This window comes from Catharus ustulatus, chromosome Z (genome assembly GCF_009819885.2).
Source record: "Catharus ustulatus isolate bCatUst1 chromosome Z, bCatUst1.pri.v2, whole genome shotgun sequence".
In the NCBI taxonomy this organism is placed as follows: Eukaryota; Metazoa; Chordata; class Aves; order Passeriformes; family Turdidae; genus Catharus; species Catharus ustulatus.
The window spans coordinates 44,397,037-44,423,088 of record NC_046262.2 but is presented as its reverse complement, the minus strand read 5'-3'; the positions used below and the strand labels follow the sequence as shown (position 1 = coordinate 44,423,088).

At 39.2% G+C, this 26,052-nt stretch overlaps 1 protein-coding gene and 1 long non-coding RNA gene across 6 annotated transcripts in view; one reads left to right on the top strand and one right to left on the bottom strand.

Annotated features, from left to right (window-relative positions):
- Positions 1 to 17,241, top strand: part of CDC42SE2 (CDC42 small effector 2) — a 92,157-nt gene extending 74,916 nt beyond the window's left edge. For all 5 annotated transcript variants that reach the window (XM_033085796.1, XM_033085792.1, XM_033085794.2 and 2 more), the window contains 3 exons: positions 9,392 to 9,493; positions 14,778 to 14,895; positions 15,320 to 17,241. In XM_033085796.1, the coding sequence (XP_032941687.1) occupies positions 9,392 to 9,493; positions 14,778 to 14,876 (201 nt within the window). In that variant the 3' untranslated portion in view covers positions 14,877 to 14,895; positions 15,320 to 17,241. The remainder of the gene's footprint in view (positions 1 to 9,391; positions 9,494 to 14,777; positions 14,896 to 15,319) is intronic.
- LOC117010807 overlaps positions 10,416 to 26,052 on the bottom strand; it is a 56,964-nt gene continuing 41,327 nt past the window's right edge. The window contains exons 2-3 of the long non-coding RNA XR_004420766.1: positions 13,108 to 13,262; positions 10,416 to 12,593 (exon numbers count right to left, since the gene is read on the bottom strand). This is a non-coding gene — a long non-coding RNA (uncharacterized LOC117010807). The remainder of the gene's footprint in view (positions 12,594 to 13,107; positions 13,263 to 26,052) is intronic.

Genomic DNA, 26,052 nt, shown 5'->3' with positions numbered 1-26,052 from the left:
CACTGGGGTTTTGGTCCAGTGTTTGACCACCTACATAACTGTTTATTGTATTTATATATTTAATTGGTGTTTTCTATGTTGTAACTTCTGGCTGAGGTTTCTCAAGCTGCCAGTGTGCACCTTCAAGGCATCTTCTGTTCCCTCATGTGTAAGTAGTGGAAGACCATTAAGGCCACAAGGAGATGTCTCTTTTTCTTATGGATTAACCAACCCACTATTTCAGTCTCTCTTTCTCTGTCCTGTACAGCAGAGTTTCTGTCCCTTATGCATGTCATAGATCTGGACTGACTCTGAAGTTTCAGTGATTAACATTATTTTCATCTGTGCAGGCTGGTAATAAGCACTTGATCCAAGCAACAACTGAACTATTGGAAGTTACTCAACTGGGCAGCTGATAGGATAAGAGTTAATTGTTAAGGATAGAGTTAATATGTTAATGTTAAGTTCTGATTTTTTACTGAGAAACTAAAGCTGATATCACAGACAAGGGTGTCTACAAAGGCTGGAAAAAGACTTTTTGCAAGGACAGGTAGCGGTAGTACAAGGAGGGATGGCTTTTAACTGAAAGAAGGTTTAATTAGATTGGATATTAGAAAGAAATTATTTATTGTGAGGATAGTGAGGCACTGGAACAAGTGGCACAGGGAAGTTACAGCTGCCACATCTCTGGCAAGGACTTGGCAGGCAGTGTGATCTGGTGGAAGGTGTTGGAATGGGGATTGGAACTTGGGGGGCAGAGGATAGTCTTTAATCTTCCAATCCAGACTGTTCTCTGGAGTCTATGATCTGTTGTTTTCATCATGCTTTACTGTCCTTTAATTGATTACCTGTTAATCTGCAGTCAGACTTCAGCAGTATAGTTACTGTAGTAGAAAACCAATGTGATTCTTTTAGATTACTGGGTTTTTTAATACATTTAAAAAAAATTATATTAGAGACATTAAACCACCCAAAGTAATAAAAATAAAATCATTAGAAGGGTAAGTAAATTTGTGGACAAAATGACAACCAAGTTTAAAGTTGCAAATATAATCTTAAAATGTTAATAATGTGTTTTGAAAAGGACAGTGCTTTCTAGGTAATATCAAGGAATAGATTCAGATTTACTATGTAACTTAAAGGTGGTTTAAGCATCTGGAATGGAACAAGTTCCCTTTAATGTGTGAGCTAAACACATTTCTTAAAAGATCTGTTGTATTTCAGAGTCATTTGACCTCATCTGGCAAATTTTTTTTTTGTTTATTTAGAAAACATAGGCCACAATTGCCAGTTTTGTCATATGATGACTAACATAATCATAATAATATGGAATATTATGTAAATAAATCAAAAAGCTTATAATTCAAAAGACACAAGAAAGTGGTGAATTTGCTAAAAAAAGGAGCTGTTTGAGATAATATGCAATACAGTTGATGTATAAAGTTATGAAATAGATTAATTTTATGAGAAGTTGAAAGTTAAAATCAATCTGGAAGATTTGATTATGTGAGCTTTGCTGACATTTTTGATTATTTTTCCTTTAATTTTGCTTTTTTCTGTACTAACTGTTTTGCTGAGGAGCCTCAGACAATCAGATTTTATATTCTTTTTTTTCCACTTGAGTCAGTCAGTACATGCTAAGTGATTTTGCTGTAAAAGCTAAATCCAGTGAACACTTGATAATCGGCTTATTAGATGCTAGTTGTAGCAGCTCACATAATTAAAAAACTTAGCTCTTTTCCATCCTTGGTCTCAATTTCCAAACTCTTCTAGCTAGAGAAATCATAAGACATCATGAACTTTTGGGAGCTTAATGAAAGCTGAGTGTACTGCAGACCTGCTGTTACCTCTGTTGTTTAAGAGCTGGCATGAAAGCCTGTGCCAGTTTCTTCCTGCTTCTGTTCTGATAGAGCATAGTGTGTTCTAGACATAGAACATACGTATGCAAGGTCCTTAATCAGTCAAGAGTCTTTAAACAATCTAATATAAACTGCCCAAGCTGCCCAAGAAGGAGATTGAGAAAAATGTGTTTTAGTGAGGGCAGCAGCTTTGGTATCTGTAGTTGATGGAGATCACAGCATTGGTCAGAACATCATTATGCTGTGCTTAGATATCAGATGTTACTGCTTTAGAATAAATCTGTCACTGAAATTCCATGGTTTGGAGGCAGTGTCTAGCATTTCAATGTATCTTGTACATTACACTAGTTGTGCACCACTGTGTTTCTTCTGTGTGGGAGATGTTTTGACATGAGGCATTTGAAACTCACAGGTCTATTCTTGCTTATTCAGAGAGCATGTGGGCTCCTACACTTCAAATGGTCATTGTCACTTTATGGTTCAAAAATTGAATTGAAGCAGTGAAATGCTAAACATATGCCAGTGCTGACTGGAATTTTAGTATTACTCTGTAAGGTGTCTCTTTCATAAGTACTTGGAGATTGTATAAATGTTAGACTCTGCAGTGTAACCTCACAGATTTAAAACAGCTGAAAATAAATGAGAATAACACAATACTCAGGGGAATGTTTAGGGAATGTGCAACCTTTCTTCTTCAAAATTATCACACTGACTTTATGATCCTATACATGCAGCCATTGGTTTTGTAGTGTTAGTTTGCTACCTAATGATCTAGTTGGTAGAGATGGGTGTTGGCTTTCTAGCTTTACATTGTGTACATGTCTTTTGTTGTTTTCAACATTACGCTATAGGTTCCTAATTAGGGTGGCAAGTGTGGAGAAATTTATCTTAAACACGCAATGCACAAATACAAATGCAAGGAATACCCTTGCTCCCACAGTCCCCTTATGTAGTGTTTGATGCAAGAGACTACTACCTTTTTAGGCAATTTTGATGGGTCAGTACTGGGAACTCAGACCACAGTTTGTCTCGAGACACATTCAGACGTTCTGTGCACAAGACTATTTTGAAAGCATGTGTGTGGGAGGACAGAAAACTACCTGTACAGGGTGATCTGATAATTCCTATTCTGAGCAATTACCTAGCCCTCCCTGTGTTAGTGTCTGGAGGATCCTATGGGTGCTACAGCAGAGGGAATCTTGCTGCTGGTATTTTTTCAGAATAGATACAAAAAGTATGAAAGGTCAAAGAAGGCAAATAAAGGGAAGGATTTCAGTTTCTCCTCTCACCATCCAAATCCTCCCTCTTGAAATGGTTGACTATCTTGACTTTGATTAAATCCTTTCCTTTGATTTCTGTCTTGGGATTTTTTTTATCTTTGGCCTGCACTGCTTTTGAAGTTTCAGCTGAGTTTTTGAATACAAAGGTGTCAAATAGCTCTGTTTCAACAGCTCTATCATTGACATGTCCTCAGGGAAGAGATAGGAAACACCATTCTTGCTAAAAAATGATTGGTAAAAAGAACCCAAAGTGAAATTGCAGGTTAAGAATTTGCTTTTTGCGTGGGGTAATCCTGAAATTAGCACTACAATAAGTGGTAACAGAAGTTCTCCAAAAAAGGCTTGCTGATTGAGGGTTATTTCTGAAAGATCAAACACAGTTGATATGAGATCCTATAGTCTGATAGTTCCTATTAAATTTTGAAAGAAAAATCCATATTGTATCCATATTATCAGTGTCTCGATAGTGCACCCATATAGTGTGCAAACAAAATATGGTGAAGTCAAATATAGCAGGTAGATACCGAGAAAAACTAGAAGCATATTCCTTCTTTGCATTTGCTCTGTCTGTCATAAGAATAGCGTCTGTGGTGGCTCTACTGCGATTTATTTTGCTTTAGTAGAGTTTGGGATTTATATTGGTTTAGTATGGAAAGATGTATTTGCACATCTCCTAGTGTTACAAAGGGTTAGATGATGTGGTTAAAAGTTGCTATATTCCAGCATGTTCTAACAATCACACTGTTACTTAAAAGTCGGACTTGTGAAGAAGTATCAGAGAGGGGATTGTTTCTTGCTGTATTTGATGCCATTGTAATGACTGGACTAGCAGTCAAAGTTGACCCTCATGTTGTGAAGTACTAAAAGCTGTGTAACTCTCTAGTGTTTATGAATGAACAGTCATCTTTTTGCTTTTAAAAAAGAAAACTTTTTGGAGGCAATAAATGTTAAGTGATTATTCTCTGACCACGAAAATCTATTCTTCAAAGCAGCTCTTTGTAGTGTATCATTCAGTTCTCTGCTCACCAGGGAGAGTTTCCATGTAGGGAGAGTTAGCAAGTAAATTTATTAAATCTTGAATAGGGCTTCAGAGAGGAATTAAATGTTCTTTAGTTAGCATTTGCCAAGAGAGATAAGCCTGTTTTATGACAGTATGCATTGAAGGAAAGGGGAAAACTATTTTTTGGTTTGTCAAGGCTGCTGAGCCTGCCAGCTAACAGTAAGCATTGCTGACTCCATGAAGGCAAGCCTAACAGGTGAATGGGGCCCACTGAAGCTGCCAATGCGCCTGCTAGAACCCACTTAAATGTGGGGTGTTATTAATATCTTGATTAGATTGATATTAATCTGCCTTGATATGAAAAGGAGTGCCATACGTATGAATTTTAATAAAGAAACGTTTTCAGAGATTTTCTGTTCACAATATGGCAACAATGTATTGTCCTCCCTGAATTTGTTCAGTTTCCACCATATATTGCTTTATGCTTTAGTGCACATTCATCATCTGCACTTGCAGTACCACTTTAATTTGAAGGCTGTCGGCTGCAGAGAAAATCCATGCAGACTTTTGTGTTGTAGGGTCCTTTGCAATTGCTGTGTGTCACTTGCATTTCACTTAGACTTGGATTTTTGATCAATTTGTAGCAGCCATCTCAAAGTATCTGGTATAGAATTAGCAGAACATGCTCTTCTGGAACTTAACAGATTGATTTGCTTTTTGATACCCCTCAAATGTAGGTTGGCACTTGCGTTAGGAATATCTTTATATGAGACTTCATAGGAAGGTTGACTTCACTTGCAACTTCAGCTTTTAGCAGTGAAGTAATTGCCAGCCTCCCAAGATCTAAGTGAAATGAATAATTTTTAAATGTTTGAGACCTTGGTGTTGCTCTGCATGTCTTAACTTCTTTTCTTTTGAGAGGACCTCTCACGAAGAGAGGGGTGCATAACTGGGGGAAACAATTCCAAAACTTGTCTTCTTGATGTAGGCAGAGAGCTTGCCTAATTCAGAAATGCTACCATCACTTACGAAAGAGCTTGAACTAAAGAAACACAGTCTGACCTCTAGACAAAATCTGGAGACAGTGAAAAAAGATAATTTCTTCCCTGAAAGTCAAAAATGCAGGGGAATAAAAACTAAATTTTACATACTTCTGGACCCATCTAAGAATATTGGGTGTTGAAAGAAACAAATTACAGTTTTGAATTTCTTGCAACAAATAGTCTTTGGAACTATGAAAAAGAGCATTTCAGTGAAATGTTTGTGGCTTTCCTGAAGGGCAGGTTGAATATATGGTATACTTAGATTAACTTTCTAGGCAAAAATTTAAAATAATTTAAAGTTTCAAGACACTTGCAGGGTTAATGTATTTTGTATGACGCAACTATTGGAGATTTCTGATCTGGTATTTTGAAGGAAATGCTACTGTGTGGGTGCAAAGCATCACTCGTAGGTTAAGAATAGAAAAGGTCCATTTTTACTTCATTTCTATGGTAACTGAAATGTGATCCAGTTTCATTGCATGTGGTACACATTCAAAGCAAGGCTTCTTAGGTGGATCTACAGACTACTTCCATTCCTCTCCAGACATTTAACACACAAACCTGCATCTCTTCTGCTTGAGTTTCAAGATCAGTTTTTATTTTCATGCTGTAAAGATTGCCTGGTATGTACTTAGCAATCCAAATTCTTCAGCTTTTTGTCAATGGAACAAACTGAGTAAAACCATTAAATGATGGCAGTGCATATTCCACTTCCAAAGGTCTTTTCCTCTCAGGCACAAGGCAAAGGGGAAGAAGTACTTTAATACAGATTTTAAACTTTTTTGGTCCACTGATAGCAAATGTTATAGTAACTTGACCTAAACTGCCAAAAAAGATAACAATCGAGTTATCAAATTGTAATATGAACCTACTTCTATTTCCCTCCTGCTAGGAAAAAAATCCACGCAAGGAATCCAATCCAAGGAATGCAAATAGAGGACACAGGACTCATTGTAGTTAGACTGACATGGTTGGGGCATTTATTTGTTTTGTCTTGAAAACAAAGATTTAGATGGAACAAATACAGGGGGTGTGTGTGTATGTTGAAGTTCTTTGCAATAACATCATAAAAATTCATTTGTTTTATAGATGACCTTTAGTCACATTTCATTACTACTTATTACTAGATGAGTGGTGTGTAAATGTATTGTAAGGGTAATTTTTTATGGTATGATATCAAGCAGTTTGAGGTATGGGTGAAGCCCAATGGGATTAAATTTTGCTGAACCCTGTCAGCATTTCCTGTTTCTTTTTAACACAAGGTATTTTATATGTCTTCCGCTCCTGAAAGTCATGGTGATTATCTCAGCTTGTCAGCCACAGCTTCTGTGGCCCTGGGGAAGACAGGGACCACTTCCCAAGCACAGTACTTTTAACACAGTCCTTCACCACAGCCAATCAGTCATGCAAGAAGGTTTGTGAACTGCACAAGGAGAGAGCATGGAAGGCCACAGATGGTAGTGGGAAATAACTGCATTTAATTTCTTCCAAAGTAGGAGATGAATGTGCTACATCTCGCTTCTTTCACATTCAATTTACTGAAAAAATCAATCTTGTGTGTTAATTCTTACTGTGTATAAAACATTTTTATACATGTGTTTTTACAGATACAAGGCCTCAGAAAATACAGCTTCAAAACTAAATCCTGGCAAAGCTAATATTTATGGTGTCTTCTGTAAAAGCTTTGTAACCTTTGTAGGCATGTTCCCCTACTGCTTTCTCCTATGTTACACTCCTTGTAAAGAGGTGATTTTTAGAGTGCTCCCCGTGTACCTTTACACATTCTAATTGGTCATTTTGGTTCTGGCTTTGGAGACCATGTCCACAGGAACAGCACATTCTAGTAGAATCAGCTGTGTAGGACAGCAGAACAGTTGCTGTTGGGGAGTCATGATGTGTATTAGATGTGTTGTGATCTACTCTAGCCTGCCTCACCTGGTTGATTGGCCTCAATGTTTGTTAGTAATGGGAGAACATGAGTTAGTCTTCCAGTTCAGGTTTATCTAAAAAAAAATGTCTAATTTGTGCACTCCAGGGTTAGTCTGAAATTCAAATTTAATCATAATAAGTGAGAACGGGTATAATTGCTTCAAAAGCATTCTCAGGATCCAAGCTAAAACAGTAATGTAAATGCAAGCTGCATACTCCAGCAGGAAAAAAAAAAAGTAGATAATTTTTTAATTTGCTTTCACAGTGAACTATTTTATGGCACTGCATTTAAACACTGTTCCATAGCTTCATGGAGCTCACATCAGTGGGCACATGTCAGGGAGTAACGGACTGATGGCTCTGATAAGGAACTCACTTAAGATAAGAGGCATGGTTTGGTGGCAGTACAGTTTGACTAGTGGTTACTGGTTGACTAGCTGAGGATTAGTGGAGAATTATTTACAGTCATGCACAAGAACCAGCACTTTGTTACTGGCATGCCAGAGATCTTAGCAATAAGTTAAGGAGTAAAGTAAGTTACTTAGCACAAAAAAAAGTTAAATTGTCTTAAAAACTCATAAATAAGAAAAATCTAAAATCTTTGGGTTTGTCCACATCTTCTCTGCATCAAAACTCTATTAAAATAAAGAAATTATGGATGTATTGTTTAGTTACATAAATTTGACTGCTGTTTTTTTTAAAAGAGGGAGAAGGTCAACTGCTGAAGACATGAAACAATTTTAAGTGTTTTAATTAGAGCGGTGTGTTTTCATAGAGCTGTCTAGATCATCTTTCTGTGTCAAATTCACAGCATATTACAGTATGGGATGGTGTCAATACAACTTTTATGGCTGGAATATTTTATCTGATGGATCAATTGATTGATTTGTAAAATTCTTTGGAATTAGAGAATTCACTAGTAGTTTTAGCATAGATCAGATCACTGTATTTAGCTGTTTCTGTGGAATTTTATGTGTTTCTTCTTATCCCAGCTACTTCTAGCATTCAAAAAGGTACTGAAACCTACTGAAATCTGTTTTTTGTAGTAGGGAAAGGGTGCAGGACAGGATTAAATGTGTTTTGTACTTGCTGACTAAACCCTGTGATGTATTTTCATAGCTGTGGGCTCTGATTCAAAGACTTCCTCTGTAGCTATTGAAATAGTAGCTAGCCCATTTGAGGCATGTACCTTCATGCCTTAGGTCTGTGTGGTCTTACAATCTCATAGCCAGTAGAGATCGTTAAAAACAAGACTGAGCAAACTTTAAGGTAATGGGAAGTTTTCACTTGAGCTCAAGTAATTTTTTAGCTGTTAAACTACTTTGTACAATATACCTGAAACTGAGATACTGCAACTGTGTTTTGTGGCTTTTTTTTTTTCCCTTGCCCCTGCAAATGCAGGCATTTTTCAGAGTATGGACATATGGTGGCTGCACACTGCATGAATTGCTCCTGGTTCTGTCCTAAGAAATGAGGATAGGGTTTTGTCCTTTAGATGCAACTCTTAGCTGGAGGCAGGCAACCAAAGCAGCTTTAATTAGGGAAATTCTTTACTGCCTCTAATTGTTTTTATTTGCATGTTATTAGATTACTAAAATATGAAGCTGTGACTCTGAAAATAGGGAAGCAGAGGTTAAGCAATTCCTGCCTTCTGTCACATGGTATAGGAATCAGAAGAGTCCCTGAGCTGGCATTTTGCCTTACTAATGCACAGCTCACAGTCAAGAATCATGCAGACTGGAAGTTATCTTGAGTGTATGGGTTCAGAGTTCAGCAAGTATATGTCCGTGACTAACCCTGATCAAACTCAAGGCACTGTTCTGGGCATTGCCATGAAGTATATTACAAATAGTGACATCAGGGCACGCAAATAAGAAATTCCGTAAGTTGGTGGCTTCATAGACTGTTCTAACACTCTTTGATCCTTAATTTTTGTTTTGAATGACTCAAATTTGATCTGCCCCACCATGATTTAAATACAAATATAGGCAGAAGTTGCTGTATGAAACATTAAAAATACCAGTTAATAAATGTGGAATTTGGTAAGGTTATTTAGAAATGTTTTGTTTGCCTAAAAATTAGGAGTGGTATCCATGCTTCTCTGATACACATCCTCCAAGTAAAAAAACCAGTAATTAGTGTTTTGGTTAACCTCAGAATTTGGCCTCTGTTTTTTTGGCTTTGTTGAAATATCTTACACTGTATGTCATATCCTTCCTGTAGATGGTTAACTTCAATGTTTATGACGCATAATTTTGCCTTTCCAATGAATCTCAGATGTTCTCTTTATCTTCGTTTCAGAAAAGACGACGGCGGATTGATCGAAGTATGATTGGGGAGCCGACAAACTTTGTTCACACAGCTCATGTAGGATCTGGAGACCTATTCAGTGGAATGAATTCAGTAAGCATGAGTCGATGAACATCATTTCATATTACAGTAAATTCACGAATACAAGCCGCACTGAGTATAAGCCGCATCACCGGGTGTTGGCAAATATTTCGTTTTTTGTCCATAAATAAGCCGCACCTGAATATAAGCCGCTCTGTCGTTCGCAGCGAGGACCCGCATGCAACAAAGTTGCCAAATAGTAACAGAATGGCGGCAGGGCGGGGTTTACTGGCTCAGCTAAGGCTGTGCAGGCTCGGCCTGCTAGGGGCTGCTGACAGGGCCAGGAAGCCCAGCCCGGCGCTGCCGCTTGGCGGGGCCACTGGGGGCCAGCCGCTGCTGCCACTGGGCTTGGTCACCCCGGCCCAGCGCTGCCCTGTGGTGGCAAGCAGGGACGGAGCCCACCCCGCTCCCGCGGCGGTGGGCGGGAACGGAGCCCCCCGCCGCCTCCCCGAGCCGCAGCAGTGGCGGCCCGGGTCCCCCACCGCCTCCCAGAGCCACGGCAGTGGCGGCCCGGGTCCCCCCCCTCCTCCCAGAGCCGCGGCAGTGGCGGCCCAGGTCCCCCCCTCCTCCCAGAGCTGCGGCAGTGGCGGCCCGGGTCCCCCGCCGCCTCCCCGTGCCGTGGCAGTGGCGGCCCAGGTCCCCCCTCTCCTCCCCGAGCCGCAGCAATGGCGGCGCGGGGCCCCCCCGTCTCTCCCCCGGGCTGTGGTAGAGGAGGGAAGGAGAGAGCTCTCCCTCCTCTCTCCCCGCCCCCCGTGCTGCCTGCAGGCAGCCAGGCTCCACCCGCGGTGCAACAGAGTAGCAATTTGTAACAATCGCAAAATGCCGACTTTGCAGCAGCTCGGCTGGGCACTCTGGCTGGCACTTCTGAGGTTGTAAATGTCAGAAAATTATTCACATATTAGCCGCTCCTGAATATTAGCTGCATTTCCGGTTTAGGAGCAAAATCTTAGTCAAATTGGTGCGGCTTGTATTCGTGAAATTACTGTAGATGGAATACAGGAACGCTGTATTTGTATGTTGTAGCTGAAGCAATGAGTCTTTCAACTGTTCAAAAGAATCTGTATGAAACTGAAGAATTACCTGAGAATATTTTAATTCCAAGTCCTAAACACTCACATTCAAGAATATAGAATATAATTTTTTTAATTCCTATATTTATTGATAATGCATTTTAGATGCTGTATAAATGATACAGAATACTTTTTAAACTAAAAATTCATTTTGATGATATGTATGACCTAAAATCACTGTATACTTGAAAATATACTCAGGTATTGTATAGAACAATCTAAATGTCTTACAGCTGACTAGATTTCTTATCTTAAATGCCTCAAGATGTTTTAAATATAGTTTATGTAAAACTCTAACTTACATCAGTTTATGGTGCACACAAAAATTTGTGTGTTTGAGTGTTCTTGCTGAGCTTTTTCTATATTCTGTAGCCCTGTTTGCAGTGTGAATTATTTCCAAAGCAAGCAGTGTCACAGGTAAGATTTTGTGGCTTCCTGTAGAAGATAGGCACAATAAATCTTTTTAGCTCTCTGAAAGTGAAAAAACAGAAGCTAAGCTAATGAAAATGGGCTTATGGAAATAGATTATCTTGTACAGCTTCAAATTTCTGTGAAATGTCAATCTGTTTCTAAAGTCAGTAATATAAAATATTGAAAACAGTTGTATGAAAAATACTTCTTGACTTTTTAAATCATCTTTAAAGGAAAACATATTTGGAGATGACACTTGTTGACGAAGAGGAAAAATCTCAGTCAGAGGTATCAGAATAGAAAGCAGAGCTAAAAAAGACAGTTTTAAAGTAGGCAAGGAAGGTCATTTTAGTTTCAACTAGTTTAAGTTGGCCTTATTGAGATCAGACAAAAATTGTTGTAACTTGGCATGTAATGAGGAAGGGCAAAGCTAGAAAATTCAACACCAAAAAATGCACTACATTTTCCCAGAAACAAGATAGTGGACTAGAAATGATTTCTAGTAAAACCTCTAAGCAAGTTAAATGGCCAAACAGATTCCACTTGATAAAATTTAGTTAAAGCCAATTCCTTATTTAATGCTATATATTACATTAATATTTAAAACCATTGTAAGTTGAAATAATAAACTGATAATTATGTGAGCAGCTTGCTTGATTATTTTTTTTTAAGCATTGCTTTTGCTTTTTCTATATCTGTTATTTCTCCTGAGGGAACTTTCCTCACAGCTGAGCTGCTTCATTTGAGGTCTGTGTAGATGGCCTAAAGCTTTATTTTTTTCACTTTCTGCCTGTTTGCCCTCACTTTTCTCTTGCTTAATAACCAATTTATCTCCAGATAGTATGTAGTCATTATTGTCTCTCTACATAAACTTCTTAATTTTAAATGCTTTTAAGTAGCTCTTTCTTTTTTTTCCCCTTTTTTCTCTTTTCTTTTTTTCATTTGGATAATGTGCTGCATCAGTGACCAGAGAGATTTTTCTGATCCTAAAGTATCTGTATGTAAAAAATAATCATTCCCACTCCTCTTGCTTCAGAAACTCTAATCTCTACTTTCTTACACTGCATATTTTCTGCCTCTTCTGCGGTGGTCTCCACATTCATTGTTCGCAGTGTAAATTCCAAGATTACAGTGTTAAACTTCTCATGTTCTTCTGCTGCATAAATGTCTTTATAGTATGGACATTATATTCCTTCAGGAGCCTATTTGTGCCTTCTTTTTCTAAATAGCTTAGGTGAATACCTGCAATTTAATTACTGTTTTCCCACTTAAATTTGGTTCTTTATTCACTTTCTGTCTGCCCTCTGCCTTTTTTCATCAGCATTATTCTTTGTTTTACATCCTTATGATTCAGACTATTCAGAATATTTCTGAAATATTTTCCATTTTTGTTTGCCTTCTTTGTAGAGTGCCTTGCTCCTTTGTCAGAGGTGTACTTAAACAGCAGGTGCCCTCTGTGCACTGTTTCTTGTTCATTCCCATCCCTTTTTCCCCTATTTTGCTTTCACAGGCCATGCTGAAATCTCTTTCTTCTGCTGCTTCATATTCTCTGTTCAGTCTTTGATTTCATGTATTTCATGTAGTTTCCCACTGTTTTCTTTCTCAAGGTCCATCTGTGGTGTTTCCTAATTCTGAAAGGGAGGGACAAAAGGAAAGAAGGAAATTTAATGAGATACAAAAGCAGCACAACAGTTTGCTTGATCCTTAATGGGTACAGTTCTCTTTCCTTTCCAAAATCTTTAAAATCATAAAGACATAAGAGAGAAGAACCTTACTATTATATATCATCAAAGAAAAGGCAATGGCATCTTTGGGAAAGAAAAAAACAAAAATTGCATCTCACAGTGCTTATTCTTATTGTTCAAACAGCTTCGAAAGGAGAAAGAATGCCACCTTATAAACCTACAAATGTTAGACCTTTTTTGCTCAGTAATTTTAACATTGTATGTCTCCTACAAAAGTTTTCATATTCAAAATAGCTACTGAACTGTTGATGAAGACTAGTTTCATTTGTTGTATTCTCTGTTTTAAGGGCAGCAGCCTCTGCATTTAAGACTGATACTTCTGATACTAACTCACATGTGACTCATGAACCTGAGAAATTAATCTAACTTTTAGAAATACTCATAAAAACTTATACTTTACCTTGCAATTTGTGTTGATTTGCTGGTCTCCAAAATTTTCAAGTCTTGTATGCAAGTTGTTAGGCTGAAAGGTCATTGTGGCCTGGGGATTTTTGTAGTTCTTTTTTGCTGGAGTCAGAGTTCATTCAGATAAAATTAACAGCATCCTATATTCTCCTGTGAATACATTTACATGTAGATTAATTATTTTCTGACAAAAAGTCTAAATTAAAAGTTTTTTTTTTTTTTTTCCATGGGCAGCAAAAGATGCTCAGTGCAGAAAATGAGCGGCTTGGTAAAATGTGAAAGTTCTTGATCATGTCCCCAAGCACTTCGGCACACTCTTTCACTGAGTTTGTAGTCTTTGATGTCAGATGCACTAGAAAATTTGCTCTGAACACTTTTCCCTGAAGAAAAATAAGATGGTAATATTGCTGTGCTGCAGCTGTATCACTTAGCTTAGCAAAAGGCCGAAGTATAAAGTGGCTTTACATTGTAGTGCTTAAATATATAAAAACACAATCTTTTGCATAGCCTTCCAATATACCGCACTGTTGAAGACAAAGATGAAAAAAACAAGCTCCTTTGACACATATGTTTGAAAAACTGTGTGGAAGAATGAGTTTGCTGATGCGTTCCATACACGTGCATGTGCTTTGCTTGCTGTGTTAAAAAAAAAAACATTTCTTTTGTCTTTGTATACAGGATATATCATGCAAGCTGCTTGGAAATATTTCTTCTGTGCTGTTTTAATACAGCTTTCCAGTGATGTTTTTGGGCCTCTGTGAAGGAGGAGCATAGATGAAATAATTGCAAGTGGTGCCCTGCAGGCATAGCCTTGAATGAATGTTATTTTCCACTCTTTGTGTCATTATTATGCATGCTCTGGGATGCAGAGAAAAAAAGGGCCAAACCTTTAAGATTCAAGTTGTCTTCCTGCGGGCACTTGGACATGATTATTTTGACTCATGCAATACAAGCGGGAAAGAACTCTGGGTTCCTTTTCTGTTTGGTGATAGAGGCAGTGAAAGTCATTGCAGGATGTGCATATCTTGTAACACGGGGCATAAAGGGTGTGTCTCTATATGCATTAGGCTAAAACTACCTTCAAATCACCTATGTTTAGGGAAGTTCAGATTCACTGTGGTTTAAAAAATAGATGCCAAACCAACATGTCCTTTTTGATTTAGAAAAATCCTAGTTTAGCCCTGTTTTAATGATCTCAATTACCAATACATATGCATGCAAGTTGGCTATTACACTTTTAACATAATGGTGTTAACTTAACGATGAACTTACGGTTCATTATACTTGCCAGAGAACATTTTCTGTACAACAATAAAAATTTTAGTTTGTCAGGTGGAGCACCAGTAAGAGATTTGATTTCTTTTATTTTTTGATTAATAAAGTGGGTCAGTGAAACCTTGAATCAGTTTTCTTTGGGAGAAAGGAAAAGCTTTTGCCTCAGCACCATTTCTTTCATCTCTTCTGCTAGGCTATGTGCCAAAGTTAAAATTTCAACAAGCCCTGGATGCACATGTCCTTGTGGAAAAGTAATGTATCTTTACTGGTAATAAAGGAGCACTTGAAAATTAAACCTAGAGAAAAATAAAAAAAGATTAGAAGCAAGAAGATGCTACAGCTCACTGTCTTTCTTCTTTCCTCTACCCTCCTTTTCCCTTCTATCCCCAGGTCAGCTCAATTCAGAATCAGATGCAATCCAAGGGAGGCTATGGAGGTGGCATATCTGCAAATGTTCAAATGCAACTCGTAGATACGAAGGCAGGATAACCTTGGGGATAACTTTCCTGTAAGTATTTTGTTCTGCTTTTTAGGCAGTGTTAGAGCAGTATGAAAAACAGTCATACTGCTTCATAACTATCTCCCTATAAAAACCTGTGTCTTTGTAATGGCTGGTTTTAGAATACATTTCTGAGTAAAAAATTAGATATCTTGTAAGAATGTTAATTTTTCACAGAAAGGACAGCAGATTGTTCTGACTGAGCCTGACCTTAAGCATATTTTAACCAAAGGTGATATTGTGGGCTGATCTTTGCAAGTGAAGTTGGTAGTAAAACATACCTCATAAGAAGTTTGTGATGTGATTATGGTACCATTTTTGCAGTGGTTCCTAAGATGTATGGTGTTAAGTCAATGTATAGCAGTATTACAGTTGGAAAATGGACACTCAGAACACTCAAAACTTGGTTTAATGCATGTTTTCTGTCTTTTAGGTTTATATGACTTCCTGTATCTTCTTTCCCGTGTCCTCCCTTTTGCCTTGGTGACTGCTTTCTGTGCTCATGACAAGAGAAGTGATGGCTCATTGTTCACCCTTCGTGATTAGTCCAGTGAAAAGTTGCTGTTCTGCTCTGATGATGCCATTTATCAGATTGGTCCAACTGTGCCTTTCAGTGGCATGCACGCATTGGCCTCTACTAGTGTCATGGACGTAGAGCTGTTTGGGATTGGTTGTTTCAGTTGTTTTAAGGCAAATTGAAGCCCTGACCTTAGCTTTCCTCATTCCACACAAATACTAATGTGCAACATTCTATTGCTTTTTAGTGTTTAAATCATTTCTCCATGCAGGTATTTTAGAAATTAATAAGTTTCCACTAATGTCTTCAATCATCTAATGTTCACACAATTTTTGAAGGGTCTGAGACCTGCAAGCACAAATAATTATTTCATACAAAATCAACAGAGTAGATGACCACATGCTTTGTGAGGTTGCTTTTTATGGTGGCCTGCTTGGTGCTAAAAGTAAAAAAAGAAATTGCTTAATGCTGATGTGAAAAGTTTTGCTGTGGCACCAAGTCATGCCTGTTTCTGAAAAAGGACTTGTAACTTAGCTGCTTCAGAGTTATGTCTTTATTTTAGTTTTTATCCAATTGGTCTTGAAATAATAAAGAGAGAGCTTGCATTCATGAGGCATTTGTTGTAAATGTTCAGTATATTTATTTTGAAAGAGCTGACCTTGAGGCTGTAAACCAGTGTAGTACCGTATCTAATAAGTGTTGTGGAATCGCTTTAGTCTATTTAAACAGAAGAGCAACATGTTTGGCTGCTTCTTTTTCTTTCTACAATTTTTCTTAATTTCAAGCTGTACAGTCATTTCCAGTAGCAGCATGTCAGACTGCTTGCAATATTGGCTGAAAAGTTTAATAGACCTTTCTAAGTAGTTGGCAGTTTCTGTGTACTAAATATTTAGGGGCCATTGGAAGTTGCTAAGAGCGACATACTAATCTGGCAGAACAGGTGCCAATGAAAACAACATACAGGGTGACTTTTTGCTAAGTCAGTAAAATGCCTTTTGCTCAGGTTCCAAAGCATGTTTCTTTCACGTGTTGTGAAACTGCATTTTAATATTGCACTGTTTTCAGATTATCTCTATAAATGGTCCCTTTTTTGCGTCTTGCAGGTGGTTTTAAAGAAGTCAATTATTTGAGGCCTGGTTACATTAAATTTTTATGTGGGAAAAAACCCCAAATCATCCAAACAAATAAGGCATAATTGAGCCTAATCAAATCCATGTCTGTATGCAAATATGCATGTAGACTGTTGTCATAAATGATTCTTTATTCTATTTCTATCCTTTCCCTGATTTCACATTGCAACAGCTGTCTGATGATTTATGAGCCTACCTAATCTCTCTCTGTTTGTAAACAACACATGAAATACACAGCCATGGAGGTAGTTCACCTTCCCTAGGTTGTGTTTGAGTGGTAGATGTCACTTATCTGGTTGAATAGTTCAAATTAGGTTGGATAGTATTCACTGATAAAGATACTGATTCCTGATGAGATGTTCAGTTGTCTGGATGCATAAACACATGGCAGTGCAGTGATACATATTTTTTTTAGGGGTTAGCATTTCTGATGCCACTTTAACAATGACTCTTAAATATACTACAAAACTATTACAAAATTATTTGATCTTTGTTATTGGTAATAGCAGCTTAAATTTGCTTGCCAAACCTATCTTGCACTTGCCAAAATGTTTTCAGCTCAATAGCCAGGAAAAGAATTGACATATTTTTATAACAGACATACTTTTTTTGTACATTGTGTTCATTCTTGAATAAAGTCAGTTCAGTGTTGGCTTGTAGATATTAAAAGGAAAGTATTGACTTTGATTCAATAAATGTTTTCTTTCAGTTGGTGGCCTACCCTTTTTCCTTTCCATAAATTTTGTGTTAGGAAAACACTTGGATCTTACAGACAGATTTGTGGTGAAAAGAGTAACCTACAGGTGACAATAAATAAGTTGCAGGCTTGAGGTTTTTTTCATGTCACTTGACCCTTTTGTTGCCAGATGGATTAAACCATAATTTTATCAGTATTACTGTTGCATTGATTTAATATGTATGCCAGGGGCTTCTGCAAGGAAGGTAGAGTGTCTTAAAAATACTTTGGAAATCTTTCCTTTTGACTGCAACTCATATGTGTGTTACTTCCCTGATTGTGCTGCAGATTACTATGGTGATCAGTAAAAGACTTGTCACCATAATATGCTCACCTGCATTAAAAGTACCTTCAAGGCACAATATCACTTACTCTCTATTTGGGTCAATTAATTTCTGTATTTGACACTCTCAACATTTATTCCTTAAGCACTAACTTACTACTTTAAATTTCATGCCAAATTCTTCTAAAGACTGATAATTCTTTAGCTCATGCCAAGTCCATTAAATTGCCAGTTGAGGAAAAAGGGCAGCTAGAGGGGAAATAAAGTTCTAAAGGAAAATAGAGATAAATCCATGAGATACCAATCAACTAAAGGGTTCTTTTTAAAATGCTGAGGTTATAGACACTGTCTGCAAAGGGGTATCTCAAAGACCAGATGTTCCACTGTAAGTGCATATTCAGTGACTGACATGAAAGCTTATTAAAAATTATGTGCTGGTTCTGCCAGTAATTAGTAGGATTACTTCAAAGGCATACCAGTGAAACTGATTTGGACTGTTCCCATCTGCTTACCCTTACAGTCCATGCTAGCCCTGACACTGATTCGGCAGCTAACTCTTGGATACTGACCTATAGTAAAGGTTGGGGTTGTATGACCAAATTGGTTAGTTTCAACCTGGATCACTTTGTTAATGCTTATTCAGAGTAGGCATGGGAGTGAGTGTCATGGGATCAGAGATAATCTGTTATAGGGAACATTGATGGCTTAACCTACAGAAAAGCATTAAGCTTTTTCTGACTATAAAAAAACCCACCCAAAACAATAAACACAAAAAACAACAGCAAACAAAGAAGAAAGAAAACAAAACCAAAATGAAAACCCACCCAAAACACAACATTCAGACTTTGCAGCCATGAGTATATCTACTGGAAAGACTAATTCCACATTTGAGAACTCTTTTTCAGAACTCTTTGTCCAGACTATTCTGTTTGGTTTGGGGGCACAGAACATGTTGCCAAAAGAAAAACCACATCATCAGTAAGACTCAGCCATCCTCATGCAGTATGATTCATTTCTGCTATCAGTGGTAATTCAGTCTATCAGCACTGCACAAGAAATAACTTTCTACTTTCACACAAGACAGGAGAAATTGTAAGTTCAGATTTCAAGCAAGTTTTCTATTAAGCCTGGAAAACTCAAAGTATTGGTTGAGTACAGCAATAAATTGCTGAATACCAAACTTGCTTCCTTAAATATGAGGCAGAATGGTCCATTTAGTAAGTTGTAATGCAAAAGGTGCATTTGTAGCTATTTAAGCATTGTGAGCTTATAGCATTCATTGTCTATAGAAAAGTTTTTTGTTTGTTGGGGTTGTTTCTCAAGAAATTTGATGGTGTGTTTTTATATAACAGAGCCTATCAGCAGAAAAATAAAAGTAGTTGGTTTATCAGTTCTTTCCAGAAAAGTAAACACAGCTTTTGGACTTAGCTTAGGTATTTCTGGTATGACAGGCACAAAGCAGGGCTGGAGGTCTGGTAGGTAACACTGAAATTAGCTTACTCTGATTGTCCAACAGATCAAGTTGGTATTTGTAAGGATCATAGTAAGCTATTTGTAAGGATCATAGTAAGCTTAGTTAGTCCAGCAAGTGACTGAGGGTAGGAGCTGTTTCAGCAGGAAACGGTGAGACACCCGCTGTGGATACATGTCACGTGTCCTCAAAGTGCTAAGTGGTAAGATATATTGTTGTGAACATTCTAGGAGTGCTAGTGTTCTATCAGAGCTCTGCATGTCAGAGTCCTGGGCATATCCCTGTTTCCCAGGAATATGCTTTGTTTCACCCATACTGTTACATCAGTCTTTGTAGGTTCTAATTGATTTGAAATAATCTGCCAGGCAAAATAAACATATATCAAATTTGAGCCTTCCTAGTGGAAAGCTCCAGGTGAATAACTCCTGTTGATGGAGCAGTGGTGTGAGGAACTGTCATGCACCACAGAGGAGCCTGGGTTTATCTTTTGCAGCTGCTGTCATTCACCGTGATGCCTCATCCAATGTGTGAGGTTGGCTGCTGTTGTGCAAAGCTACTTCTTAAAACATTACCTCAAGAAGGGAAATGCGTACTGCTGGAAATTGATTTTGAAGTCCTCAGCTTTCTTGAAATGTGGCAACTCTAGGAAAATGGCTATTCTGAAACAGTTTTCCTTAGGAAATTATCTTTACACTATCAATAAAACTTTTAAAAAGAGCCATGCACCTTGGAAAAGAGTACTGTTTCAAAGTAGTTGATGCTAATGGACATCCTGGCACTCCACAGATTTTTTCTCTTGTCAAAATTCCACCTTCTGGAACAGTAGAAATAGTCTCATATATGGTATATGCATTATTCAATAAGCAGTATTAGGTTTGGAGGGATGGAGTACAGTGGGGAGGGCAGATATAAATGATAGGTGAGTGGAAAGAAAGAAGAATAAGTGGGGGAGAAGGTAAACTTTGGTAGATGACCAAGCACTGTATGTACTCCCCATGACATTCTTTTCAAGGAGTTATTGGAAACTGCTGCAAAAACCAGAGCCCAGTGCAGCAAGGTTTGTTCATTTTTCACTGTTTTAAGTAGTAGGTTCCAAGAAAATTACTCTTTCTTTAAGTCTCTGTAAGATGTTTGGTTTCCAGCTGGCATAACCAGGATCTGTCATAACAGGCAATAGGAGCAGCCCAGGGCAACAGGGCTGTGTGGTGAACAGAGCTTGGAAATGAGATGCCTTTGGACAATTTACAAAGTCCGTATTAAATGTAAAGTTTTTCTTGTTGTGAATGAATAGGATGCTGAGTGGATGGCCGTGTATCTTCACATCTCTTTAAAAACTTACTTGGAAGTCTGTTTCCAAACTCATTTACAGGAGCTGGATAAAATCAAGATGATACTTGGACCTACTGCTATGGATTCAAGTGACACTATTTCGTTTTATTTACTAGAACCACTCACTTCAATCTTCTTGCATCTAACTGCAATTGCACAGGTGCTGTTTTACTCAGAGTCTGCCAAAATGCACCCAGCCCAGTCCATGGAAGGGAATTTAATTGCCATGCCATTCTGTGATTTAAGAACTTTCTTGCTCATTCTCTGAATCACAACCAGAGTACTGGAAATACATAGCAGAAGGAAATACTGTGGCTAAAACAACAGCTTTGTAAAACCTTGAACTGTGAAGTTACGTGAAGTTACGTGAAGTTACGTGAAGACGACTGCTTACTAAAATAATTTTAAGTAGGATTTTCAGCCTCTTGCAATTCACTTGCATAGTCTCATAGAGCAAAATTAAAACTTTCCTACCTATGTAGATGCAATGGCCCATACTGTCTGCAATCTATGTGCTGTAAGGAGCACTCAAGGCACTTCTTGGCTGCTGTGTGTGAGTCCTCCTTTTTGCAGCAGCACTTCAAACATCCATCCCACAGCAATGTGAAGGCCAGCACAGCGCTGATAGGACGGACATGGTATCCCAAGCCAAAGTGCCAAAGGCGTGTGGCACAAGGGACTGGCAGCTATTTTTGTCAGTGCTTGCAGCAGGTAAAGCCTGAGGCAAGTGCCATGCCCCCAGTGGGCTGCAGCGTTGGCCAACACGTGCCACCACAGCAGCTGCCCTGTTCAAGGGGCAGCTGAGGCAGCCCCAGATTCCCCCAGCCTCCCCACACATTGAGGCATTTATATCACATTCCTGGGCTGTACTGCTGTCTTCCCAAGTGCAAATTTGCACAGTACTGCACTAAGAAAATCCTTTTCAAATTACATTTTCTAAGAAAGGCCATTTGGTTAACTCTGTGTAAAGAAAATCAGGTCTTCCTGCTCCCTGCCCCAAATATAGCAGGATTATGCCAGCACAGTCAGCTATGGAAGGGCAACTGGAGCTGGCTATTATCAATACAATAATCAGAGCTGTCACTGCTTGGAAAACTGTGAACAAGTATGTGCAGCTACTCATTAGAATAGCTTTCTCACTGAGGAAAGCTATCCACACCCATGATGAAAAGTCCTCCAGGGAACAGACATGCCTTCTAAATTTAAGTTCTTTAAGTAAGAAATTTCCACAGTTCTGTCCAACAAACCATGCCACAAGGCTCATAACCTTCCCCTTCCCTGCCCCATTATTTGCAATATTGATGTTCACATTACAATATGTCGAAAAATTTCAAATAAATATTTGGGTAATTAGAAAGTGGGCACTGGCCTCTCTAGATGGGCAATTACTTTAGATTCCCTATTGTCTCATGGTAAAGCCAGTTTCACAGCACACTGGACTATTTCCCTGTTGAGAAATCTACAGTCCAATCCTCTGACTATTAATGAACCTGTAATCATGGCTGTATCTCAATAGATTGTCAGGAATATGCAGACAGAGCTAATGAATTTAAGTGAGATTTGAAATAGCAAACACAGGAACACTGCCCCTAAATATCTACAATGCTCCTAAAGCAGTAGCATCAGCAGTGTTTTGAAATTTTTGAGAGGGTTTGAACAATCTAAAGGCTAACAGCACTGTCACATTCTGCTTTTGTTACGTAGCATAAAATGACTGGCATCCCATGCCTTACCCTCACTTCATCAGTAATGTTTATTGTAAGGTTACTTCAGAGCTTTCTAGTGAGATGCACAAGCACACAGGGTATAATAGACACTTTGAAAAAGAAAAGCTCGTTATTTTTTTTAGTAATAATTATATAAAATCAGCCCTTTTTTCCATAAACTAATTGCTTTGTCCCTTGCCTGTGTTCTGTAGTCAGAAAGATAAGACTGCTGCAGAAGCAGCAGGGTAACTAGACAGTTCTCTACCACTTCAAGCAATTACCATGACATAAGATAAAATAGATCCTCTGAGTAAAGTAAAAAGGGTCATAGCATTCTTGTCAAAAAGCCTCATTCATTTTAATTAAAAAAATTATTTGAACAAGGACTGCAGTAACTAAGCCAGGATAGGACAACTTGTCTTACCAGAGGTCACTGCAACTTACTTTTACTTTGTTCATTTATGTCAATAAGAACACATAGAATCATCTAGTGAAAAAGACAGAAACTTCCACTGCTAATACAGCTTCAGATACAGCTTTTAGTGACATCTATCTCAATTATTCATTTTTGGGACACGGCAACAAGCCATGTCCTCTGCTAAGCTTCTGCAGAGACAGTCCTGTTAATGACATTTTGACACAATGGAAGGAACACCCTAGCACAGGAGGTAAGTCTCAGGGACTTACACAGGAAGATGGGATACCTCTTACTCTGGTTCCTATAAGCAACACCTCCAGGGAGAGAGGGAAGAAGAGCAGAAGGGTGGCTGTCACAGTCATGATGCTGCAACTGAGAGCTCTGTCCACAAGAGCTGCTCATCTGACATTTTGCTCAAACACAGTGTCACAATGCATCAAAAGTTCTTTGCAAGACTCAGACCTCTCTGGCTGTGCAACTTTGCATGGTTTTGACAAATATTTCTGACTCTATGCCTGCATATGATCATCAGAGAAGTTGTTTACAGCACTAATACATTCTCTTAGCCCCAATGACACAATGCTGTCACTGACGTAATACCATCTTCAGCTCTTATCTCTGAGAACAGAGGTGTGAAAAACATACCACCTGTTCTTTGTACAGAGAGGATGATTAATTGAGGAATGCTGTTGTGAACATGGCACCATGTAGTCCTCCTCAAAGCTGAATGCTTCAATATTGATTCTGACTGTTAGAGATTGACCCAGCAAGTGGGTTTGATGTTTGCATTTGTGTGTTATGGGAAGCAACAGAAAAAATCCCAGCCTGCCTGGAGGTGAAAGTGCACTAAAAGGTGTATGTTGCAGAATCAGCAGTTCTCTAAAAAGCCAGACCCACAGTGAAACTGTCAAGCTGCTTTGAGGCTGAGCACAGGTCTGAAAATAAAAGCCTACAAATAAAAGCCAGCCTTGGCAGCAGTTTTTGTGAGTGAGAAAAGGAAAATACAGCAGCTGCACTTCTGGGTTCCACTTTCTTTGGTCAGGTAAAACTGACAGAGAAAAATGGGAAAAGTCTTTGGAATGGTCCCAGACCTGAAGGAAGGAACACTTTTGGGACAGACACCTGGTCCTTCTGGACTGACAAATGGCAATCTGAAAGTCTCAAATGACACAATTGTCAACATCAGGACTCAAGGAAGATGACAGACTAAGTGACATTAATTTCTTTAATCTCACAGAAAACTCAAAACTCACCTTGAACTGGGGCAGCTGCCTTCAGGAGGAGCAGCGATAGGTTTGATGCAGACGGACTAAGATGAAGTACATAGTGATATGTGCTGATGAATTGAAGTATTTTGTCTGTTGCAGGAGTCTTTTCCAACCCTGTTTTCCCCATCAAGTTTTCTCACCTTGTCATGTAGTCTGAGGAATCATAATGCTGAAGAACAGCTCCATTCCCTCTGCTCTTGACCCTTGTGTCAGCCTTCCGGCTATGGTAGGTTGACCCTGGCTGGACACCAGGTGCCCACCAAAACTGCTCTATGCTTCCACTCCTCAGCTAGGTAGTGGAAAGAAAATATAACAAAAAGCTCATGGATCAAGAAAGGGTCAAGGAAGGATCATCAGCAATTACCATCACAGGCAAAACAGTTTGGGGAAATCAGTTAAATTTAGCTAAGTCTTTTTCCCAGGCTTAGCTTCACTCCCAAATTCTCTATCTCCTCCCCTGCAATGGCATAGAGGGGCAGGGAATAGGGTTAATTAATTACATGTCTCTGCTGCTCCCTCCTCCTCAGTGAGATGAATTCTCAGTCTTCTCCTGCTCCAGTGTGTGGTTCTTCCCGCAAGAGACAGTCCTCCAAGAACTTCTCCAACATGGGCCCTTCTCAAAGGCTGTAGCTCCTCACAAGCTGCTCCTGCTTGGATCCCTTCCAGAGGGTGCAGTGCTTCAGGTCCCCCATGGCACCACAGGTCCTGATAAGACCCTGCTTCCACATGGGCTTTCCACAGGATTACAGCATCCTTTGGACTGCTGCATCTGCTCTGTTATGGGTTCTTCCACAAGCTACAGTTGGATACCTGTGCCACTGTGAACATCCTTGGGGGTACAGCCTGCAGGGGACAGCCTGCCTCATTGCAGTCTTCGCCCGCCAAGGGCAGTAGGGGCCGCAGAATCTCTGTTCTGGTGCCTGCAGCACCTCTTTCCCCTCCTTCTTCACTGACCTTGCTGTCTTCAGAGTTCCTTCACTCACATATTTTCATTCCTCTCTCCCAGATGCTGTTGCACAGTGGGGTTTTTTACTCTTTCCTGATTATGCCATCACCAAGTTGCTGCCAGTGCTCCTGATGGACTCAGCTTTGGCCAGCACTGGGTGCATCTGAGAGCTAGCTGGAACTGGCACTGTCTGTTAGGAGCAGCTTCTGGCATCACCTCACAGAAGCCATCCCTGAAATCATCCTATCAAAACCTTGCTGCATAAACCAAACAACTCAAATACACCCCTGGTATTAAGCTCTCCTTTATACTTGAAAAATATGGTGAACAGACATTATCCTCTTTTGGACAAGGTGAACTGGTGAGTGCTAAAGCTTCATTTTCTTCAAAACACTGCATGGAACAGGTAGTGTAAGATGTCTGCTACCAAAATTCATATTAAGAACTGACCTACCTCTGAGAGCATAATGGTGATTTTAACTGGTGCAGAACCTCAGGGGTTCAGAGGTCCTCTGACATACTTCATGTGGTGGTGGGAGTGATCATGAAGTCTGTGTGGTGTGCTGTTGCCCTTGGTTCTCTGTATGTCTCTCTGGATGAAGGCATGACAAACAGGTGAGAAGCACACTGATGTGGTTGCTATATAGGTTTCTCACTCCAAGAGAATAATAGAAACACACGAATCAGGATAATAAAACACTATATGCTTTTTTCTCCCCCTTGACTTTGTTTTCTTGCCATTGCAGAGCAACTCTTATGGAGACTTGTCTCACACAGGGCAACCCCATTTATCATTGAGCGTTTGGTTGTCTGCCAACAGTCTAAAGTCCTGAAAAATCATGTAAATCAAGAAGAACCCCCGTGTGAATTGCTTATCCACTAGATCCCAAAGTTGGTAAACTTTTGTTACAAATCAGCTTACAGTGGGTGGTTCAGTGGAGACGAGTGAGATTGGGACTCCTGCCGTGTGCCCATCTGTGCTGTGAGCCCTTCTTCCTCTCAGCTGTGCCTTTTGGCGGCGCAGGTGGAGTTTAGCGCCTGCTATGATTAGCTCTCTGATGACACTCATGGAATCCTCAGCTCAAAGGAGAGGCAAAAAAGGCAGCAAACCCCAAGTTCCCTTCTAAAGGGTAAAACAGAATTGCTTGCTTGACACAGTGCCATATGTGCCATATTACTGTCTGCTCTAATCTTTTGCTTCAGCTAAAGCTGAAAATCCTAACTGGCAGTGCCAATGGCTTTCTGCTGGCAGCCCTAGCTCCTGTTGCACTGTGTCTCCTCAATTCCACCCATGAACCTTACTCTCAGGCATTTTAGCACCAGTTCCATGCAGACACTACCCATTTTCCCACCAGGCGCACT